The sequence below is a fragment of the Morone saxatilis genome, unplaced genomic scaffold (genome assembly GCF_004916995.1).
Source record: "Morone saxatilis isolate NCDOM2014 unplaced genomic scaffold, NCSU_SB_2.0 Contig7, whole genome shotgun sequence".
Classification (NCBI taxonomy): domain Eukaryota; kingdom Metazoa; phylum Chordata; class Actinopteri; family Moronidae; genus Morone; species Morone saxatilis.
In genome coordinates, this window is record NW_023340246.1 from 22,988,858 (window position 1) to 22,997,701 (window position 8,844).

An 8,844-nucleotide genomic window follows, 5' to 3' on the forward strand; every position below is an offset into this window, starting at 1 on the left:
ACGTGAGAGATTTGCCGATCATTCAGTTGATGATAGCCTTTGGCCATCTCAGTGATGATAGCTTTTGCCATCATCAGTGATGATAGCTTTGCCTCATCAAGTGCTGATAGCTTTTGCCATCATCAGTGGATGATAGGCTTTGCCATTCACTCAGTGGATTGATAGCTTGCCAATCATTCAGTGATGATAGCTTTGCCATTCATCGCAGTGGATATAGCTTTGCCATACATCAGTTGATGATTAGCTTTGCCATTCATCAGTGATGATAGCTTTGCCATCATCAGGGTGGATGATATGCTTTTGCCATCATCAGTGATTGATTTAAGGCTTTGCCATCATCAGTGAATGAGTAAGGCTTTTTGCCATCATTTCAGTGATGGATAAGCTTTGCCCATCCATCAAGTGGATGGATAGGGCTTTGCCATCATCAGGTTGATGATAGCTTTGCCCTCACCCTTCAGTGATGATAGCTTTTGCCATCCATCAGTGATGAAGCTTTTGGCCCCATCATCAGTGATGATAGCTTTGCCATCCATCAGTGATTGATAGCTTTGCCATACATCAAGTGATTGATAGCTTTTGCCATCATGCGCAGTGATGATAGGCTTTGGCATCATCAGTGGATGAATAGCTTTTTGGCATCATTCAAGTTGATGTTGAATAGCTTTGTGGCCATTCATCCTTCCTCTCTCCCACCACCTCCACTGGACAGTTTCATGGGCGGGACACCCCATGGACAAGAGCTCCCGCCCGCCTTCTTGACATCCCGGTCTCTGATCGAGTCTTCTTCCCGGTCGCTTGCGTGTGATGCTGACTGCCTCCATGGCCAGACCACTCCAAAGGGAAAAATTCGGCTGGATGCCGACAACAGGAGTCCAAAGAATGACCTCAGGAAGCTCTCCTGCACTCCAAAGGACCTGGAGTTTTCTGGAGCAGAGGTCTGCTTTCTGGCCCTTTCTTATGAAAGTGGCATTGGGGTGGTTATGAGTGCCAGGTCCCAGTTTGACTCTGTTCCAGGTGAAACACCCACGGTACCTATAAGATTGTCCACTCTCTCTATGTCCACACCCAGAGTGTTCCCAACCCGGTCGTGGGAGTGGGGCGTGACTTGCGCCTGGCAGGAGATCACCAACCATGCTCCTTGGTTTTTCCCCTTGTGTTGACTGGGAGGGCAGTTCCACTGACAACCAGGTCCAACCAAAGTCCTTTATCCAGTTCTCTGGTATTTTCCCTGTCGTCGTTCATCAGTGATTGAGGGGCCGACCGATTGGCAGTCCATCAAAGAGAATTTCGGCAGGTGACAGTTGCCAAAACTGTTCCCTGTGGAGCCCTGTGCTCAGCCACCCATGGTCCGAGACTACAGTCCTTTTGGGTCCTTTACATAACTGTGGGGCGGGTTGGTGAGGTAGTTCCATTTAATTCCAGGATGTTGAGGTGAATAATCCACACCTGAGAGCTCCAGCGCTCTGTCCCTCAGAAGCAGGAGCGTGGATGGTGTTTGAAGGCACTGGAAGGTCGAAGAAGTGATTCCTGACAGTGTTTCCAGGCTTTTCCAGGCCGGATGCCAAGGGCTGGGTTAACTGCAGCGGGTCCAAAATGGATGGTCCCCCACAGACGAGGGACCAGCCGTTCCAGTTGTCTTCATCAGGTGCGACGTTGGTCAGCGCCACAAGGCTTGTAGCTGTTGAGGGTCCTTGGGGTGCGCCGTTTTTTGGCCACCCCGGCACACGGCAGGATGTTTTCCCACAGTTGTGTTAACTCTCCCCAAGCTTCAGGCTCAGGTTGAAAGACGTTGCCACAAATCCCACCAGAGTTGGTCTGCGCAGGGGACTTGAGCAGGCGCTGGAAACTGGATGCCGTTCTGGGGACCCGCACGCCTTTGCTCGCCATTCATCTTCCCTGAGCTCTTTCCCTCACCTGTCCACCGCAAAGAGGAGGGACAGGATGCGGGCTGCGGGTTCGATATATTTTGTTTGTGGGTGTAGTGGTGATGATGTGTGAGAGGTGAGAGGTCGGTGGGGGGATGGGCAGTAGTAGAGGGGAAGCAGTGGTGGCTGGCTGCGATCTGATTGCTGTGTGGGTGGGGGGGGTTGGGTTAATGAGGGGAAAAAAACAGGGTGTGTAGACAAGAGGGGGGCTGGCAGCCAGGGATGGCTGGGACCGGGAGAGGGGTTGGGATGTCTCGATCGAACTGTGAAGAATAGGTTCAGATCATTCCACCCACCTTCTGGTCCCCACAGCCTGGGAAGTCCGGTTCTTATGTAGGGCCTGAGATTGGTCTTTTCAGGCCTCTCCAGACTCCGTGATGTTGTTCTGCAAGCAGCTGATCCTCCATTTTCTTTCCCTGTATCCTAGGTTCTTCCCCTCTCTAATCCTTTCCCACTTTCAGCTCCTTCTGCAACAGACGTCAACTTCTCCTTGTTTACAACTTAGAAGACCCCTCTTTTTCCCCTTTCAGGCCAGGCCTTAATGTCCGGAGTTTGATCCAAAGTTTGTTGTTTGGGATTAAACACCGTACAGTTCCCTGGTGGGTACAGTGTTCTCCACCCAGGAAGTTATATAAAGTCTGTTTGATGCAGTAGTGGAGCTGTGCAATATCCTCCCCATGGAGGAGAACAGAGTTTCTTCCCACACAGGTTTGAGGTACAAAAAGACAAGTCCTTCAGAAGCTTACCTTCAGTCTCCTCGGACCAGTCTTCTCACTGTGAGGCTGGTGCCTGTGCACGAGGGGTTCGTACAAACAGGCCAGGAACTTTTTAGGACTGAAAGGTTAACTGGAAGGTGTCCTTGCTAAAACCAACCAACAATTGGGGAGAACGACCACAAATGCCAACTGGAGGTTTGCAGCAGGCCCCACAGACCGGATGGGGGACCACAGAGTTCCCCAGCGGTCCAGCTTGACTTTTTGATCTGAAGGTCGACCTCATAGTTCTTCATCACACTGTGTTTGTGTGGTTTTTGTGTCTATCAACATAGAAACACCATCCAGCATCCTTACAGAGCAGCCACACCGCACTCTCATGTACCCCAGAACTTCCCACTGTGCACAGAGAGAGGTGGATATACAAGGTGGAAGCCAGTGACTGGTTTGATTTGAGAGAAGCACGCTCACAAACACAACCCCCCTCTTTCTGTTGGTTGTTGGTTGTTTGTGCTGTTTTTAAGTTTGTATGTGTTTTACTTAGGATGGTAAAGTAGGTGCTTTATTTAGAATCAAAGTCTTTTTATAGAGGGAGGGCACACTTCTTCCCACTCTTCAGTTAATAATCAATAATCCATCAATACAAAACAAAACTGGTTGGTCTACTCAAACCGATTCAAAACTTTCTATAGAGCTTTCTCTGCCTCATTATCAACTTTTATGTAATGACTGAAAATAATATTAGTTAATAATCAACTGCAAGTCAATAAACAGAAGTTATCTCAGGACTGGTTTTAAAATAGAGGCAAGGGTCTTAGACCGACACTCCTTAATTAACATTTTATTTAAGAGACCCAATCAGTCTCTGATTTACCCACTTAGTAATCAAACATATTAATCTTATTAATAATCATAACTGGATCCAGTAATATGAGGGCTTGGATATTTGGGATTTGGATATGAAAAGCAACATTTAAACTGCCAGGTTCACAGCTTGGAAGGTGTGTGTTTTAATTATAATTTATGTAGTATTTAATATTAATAATACAGTTTTGCTTTATAACTAATAATGGTTTTATTTATTAATATTTAATGTTTATAGAATAATAGCTGATTTTTTTAATTTTGTAGTATTTTCTGAAAATTTCTCCAATGTTTCAATGGATCAAAATGGACATAAACCAGGAACCATAATCAGTGACTGATAATAAAACTGGGAATTAATCGATATAAATTGGACCCACCTGAATGAACCATGATGACTCCCACCCCTGCTGATGTCGGTCCTGGATCTCCTTTCCAGCTTTGTTTTGAATCAACCCTGGGCCCGGCTCTCCATTGCTTCAGGACTCCACCTGGACCTGCCTCACCTTCCTCCTCCTCCTCCTCCTCTCACAACCCAGGGGCGCCAGGAGCCCGGAGCTCCGTCGGAAGAAGAGCAGCCCATCTCAAAGCACACCGGGGCAGAACAGCTCTGGAAATGCAACACCGCTGCAGGTCGGCCGCAGACTGAGAGACAACCCAAGCAGCAATGAATGAATGAGTGTGTGGTCTGGATACCTTCACACACACCACACCACACACACCACCATCACACCAACACAACACACCACACCAAACTTGCCTACAGAATGAGTCAGCCAAATGATGAGCTTCAACTTTAATTAAACTATTCTTCATTATTTGTTCAACATATCATTTAGGTGTAAACTATATAAACAATATTGATGATGGTATAATGGACAACTACTAATTACATATTCCTAATTTAGCAATAATATTTTAATAATAACCAATTTAAATGAAATTAAAAAGGAAACTAACACTGAAAGGATGAGTTTGGAAATGTCCGGTTTCACCATCCAGAAGAATTCCCAGGCATGCATCAGTTAAACGCTGGATCTGGATTGCAGCTTTACCATGTTTGAACCTCGTTTATTTTTTTAACTGGGACTGCTGATTTAAATTGAAGTTAAAACACTTTTTATTTGATTTAACATGAAGTTTTAATAGAGGTTCAGGTCAATTAACCTTCATACAAAAACAAATCACATATATGTTTATATTCCAGGTTCGCTTGTCCCAGAATCCACTGGGGGGCCCCTTGACCCTTCCAGGACGAACGAAACTTTTTAAATCTAATTGTCTTGTGTTTATTCGCTCAGTCTGTCCTAAAATCTGATCTACGCCCCCATGGCCTGGAGGGGAGGGGCTTACAGGTTGAGGGCCCCGCCCCCCCCCTCCCGTCATGCACAGAGACTTCACCATCTGAATATGGGCTGGAAACGAGGCCACCGTCAAAGAAGGTTCTTTAAACACGTTCCGCCCCCATCACCTGTTCCCTGTGGCTCCGCCTGCTCCACCATTTTGACCTGGAACACAAAACCCACCTGGTTTGACTGTTCCACTGCAGCTCAGGTTACACCATGTATGATCAAACACTGAGTTATAACAGAGCCGTCTAGAGCAGGAGAGACCCTGGGCCACTCCCTATTTAAGTCCCATTGTATCCGAATTTTTGGGTTGCAGTTCCCACCAGAGTTCCACTGGGCGATCGCCATTGAGTGCAGAATGGGAATGGGAGCAGATGGAAAGCTAGACGGGGCTAAATTTGTCTCTTTTCACCTGGATTTGTCGTATGACGAAATCTTCCAGACTTTGATTGGTAGTTTTTTTCTAAGTTCACCATGGGTTTATAGGTCGAAAGTTTGAATAAACCCGAGGTTACGTTTACTTTCCTTTTGATTTCTTACAAGGGTTAGGAGTTGTTGCCCCATCAAACACGCTAGCATTCTGCTAATGAACGGCTGATTGGGTCAGTTGAAGGACTGATTACGGGACCAGAGATCACCCGGCTTGATTGGCATCATTGCGCATCCGAGGGCGGACGGAATATTAAGGCGGGATTTTTTTCGCCCAAGTTCTTTTTTTTAAAAACGAGCAACTTTTTTGTTTTTGGGTTGCTGGCACTTTAATTATGCCATATCGTTATGTCTGTACTTGTCGATGCCTCGAGGAGAAGAAAAGAAGCAGTGCAGAGCGCAGAGCACCCAAAAGTGGGACTCGAGGGCTTGCCGGTAAAGCAGTATCTCTTTGGCCGTAACGACCCCCCTCGTTTGATTATGACGGTCATGAACATTTTTTAAAAAAGACTTTTTTTTTAAAGCACAAATAAGTGACTTCTAAAAGATCTAAACACCCAGGCAACAGGGTGTACATTTCTTTGCATCCCCTTCGAATCGGCAACATCTTCCAAATTACTAGACCAAAACAATAATTATAGTCCTGAGGAAAAAGTGGGATTTTGAGGGTATATGCCTCCATACGGAAGGCTCCATTCATTCTGCAAAACACTCATCGTCGTGGGAAGCGCCCTCATATGGAACCAAGACTGCAACAGTTTCGACCGGGAAAGCCTATTACGAGAGGACACTTCTTCCTTATTAGACATTCTCTGGTTATAATAAAACAGGAAGTCACCTGTCACCTGGGCGTGACCCTCTGTGACATCACTGCTGACATCATCAGGAGGCCAGCGGAGCTCACCACTCTCCACCTCTCCTCCGTCTGTCGGCTCCACCACGATGGATGGCAGGCGCCTGGAAAGGTTTGGAAAACGGTCCGCGGAGTCATTGAACACCTGGAGGAGGAACGGACCCATCAGAAAGCTTGAGACGGATTCACCTGTTGGTACCTGAACTAAAGGGACAGTCGCACTAACAGGTAGTGCCTCACCTGGAAGTTCTCTCCAGAAGCTCCGCCCACTGTGGAGTCACAGGTGTTCATCTCCTTCAGCCAATCAGGATGCAGAGACAGCAGGAGACACGAAGCTGAGAGCAGACAAAATAAAATTACTAAATAAAAAATCTGCCTTCTATCCTCTGAGCTCTGACCTCTGACCTGTATCCTCTATCCTCTGACCTGAACCAGGAGTGGAGGAGGAGGAGGAAAGGCAGCGTGAGGTGCTTCCTCTGGTTTGATCCAGCCTGATGCTGAGACTCAGTGTGCAGTCAAATCCATGTAAACGAGCTCAGTCTCCCCCGTGGCATGCTGGGATACATGACATCACCCAAACAACCTGCCGCTCTGCGTCTGAGCGTGTGACCTCCGACCCTCAGCGCTGACTGCCAGGAACAACTGACTCATTCTGTGGTTTCAGTTCCTGACAGACTGCAGGGGTTCCCAGAAAGGTTCTGTTGTTCCTGTGTGGTTCCTGACCAGGGTCAGGCTCGTTACTCAAAAAATGTAATTTATTACTAATTACTCTTTTCAAAAGTAATATTACTACTTTACTTATTACTCCCTGCCAACAGTAATTAGTTACTCTACTTGCTATATTACTTTCTGCTTCTCAAAGTAATGGAATATTTCCACTTGCTCAATGTTTCATCTTCCAAACTAATTCCCTCCACAATACAATCTGAGGGTGCGATTGGATACAGGCCTTCATCAAGAACTCCTCGGTTCACTTCCAGAAGAAGATGAGTTCAGGTGACAGAATTTATAGGAATAGAATCTACTTGATGATCCCATACCATGCGGCTCAGAGGCAGAGCGGGTCGTCCCCCAATCGGAGTCCCCGGCTCCTCCTGCCCACATGTTAAGTATCCTTGAGCAAGATACTGACACCCCGAAAGTCCTTCCTCCTATGCCATACATCGGTGTGTAATGTGTATGAATGAATGAGTTAGTTTCTGTTTCATGGGCTTTGCCATCATTGAGTGGATGTGTGTGAAAGGGTGAATGTGGCACGTAGTGTAAAAGCACTTTGAGTGGTCGGAAGTCTAGAAAGGTGCTACACAAGTACAGGTCCATTAACCATTTACCATTACCATATACAGTCTTACACAGTGAGATCTGAGCCACTGCCTTGCTCAATGGCTTTGGCTGCAGAATGGACCTAACATACATGTTTTGACTGTGGGGGAAACCCATGCAAACACATGGCCCAGCTGTGAATGGAACCTAGACCTGAAAGGTTCAGTTTTGGTGTATATATTTTTCTGATTCCTCTGTTTCTATCATACAAGAATTTTCTATTCTTTTTTTATTTAAGGTGCATATCTTCTTATACCTTCTTATTGTGTTGTATCTGGATCTGCTGTAACAAACAATTTCCCCACTGTGGTATCAATAAAGTCTGTCTGATCTGATCTGTCATTAAGACGCTTTCGTTACAGGGTTTTAGAGTTCTTGGTGGACTGTCAGGGTCGGTCTCAGTCCCACTGCAGTGAGTCAGCCTCCTGGGGCTGCTGTAATAATCCAGTGCTATTACACATTTACAACAGCAGGTGGCACTCTTTATCTTTCTATGTCTGTGTTTTAGCCTTTGGAAAGAAGAGTTCAAGAGTTATTTACTGTGTTCCACTTAGACAAACGTCAGAGAAAAAGGTTCTTGTGTGGACTCAAGAAGTCCTTAAGAGCATTGAGCAGTCCTCAGCAGCTCCTGAGAGGGTTTTGTACATTACTTGAGAGGTTTGAAGGTACCTTAAGAGGTTTTCAGGTGGTCAAGATGCAGTTCCAGCAGTCCTTGAGGTGCCAGGAGGTCCTGGAAGAGGTTCCTCAGTTTCCTCAGAAGGGTCCAGGGGTACTTACAAGGGTCCAGGTCCAGGGGTTGCAGACAGGTAAATAAACAGATATATGTTCTCTGCAGGTTGATCCATGAACACACTGAAGGAAAAGTGAAGTCAGTCCACTGAGATCAGATTAGATCAGTAAGATAAACCTTTGGAAACTCCTGGATTATTTAACACCATTAATGAGTCCTTTTTTCCACTGGAGGAACGAACCCTGAACACATCAACAGCTCTGTTACCATGACGACTGGCACGTTATTAGATTAACTTCCTGTTTTCAACTACAAATGTCGGCTTCACTTCACCCAGAAATAATTTAAACATGAACAAATTCTCCACTCAAAGTCTCTGTGTAGTTTATATAGCGGTAGTAGTTCTACTGCAGTTCTACTGTAATACTCACTGTAGTACACACTGTAGTACACACTGTAATACTCACTGTAGTACACACTGTAGTACTCACTGTAGTACTCACTGTAGTACACACTGTAGTACTTACTGTAATACACACTGTAGTACACACTGTAATACACACTGTAATACACACTGTAATACACACTGTAATACACACTGTAATACACACTGTAATACACACTGTAGTATTCACTGTAGTACTCACTGTAGTAC

The 8,844-nt window shown here is 45.8% G+C and overlaps 1 protein-coding gene across 1 annotated transcript in view; it reads right to left on the minus strand.

Annotated features, from left to right (window-relative positions):
• Positions 1-536, minus strand: part of LOC118340431 (neuroglobin-like) — a 3,004-nt gene extending 2,468 nt beyond the window's left edge. Inside the window, exon 1 of the mRNA XM_035678395.1 lies at positions 478-536. Within this exon, the coding sequence (XP_035534288.1) occupies positions 478-536 (59 nt within the window). The remainder of the gene's footprint in view (positions 1-477) is intronic.
• Positions 537-8,844: the final 8,308 nt, after the last annotated feature.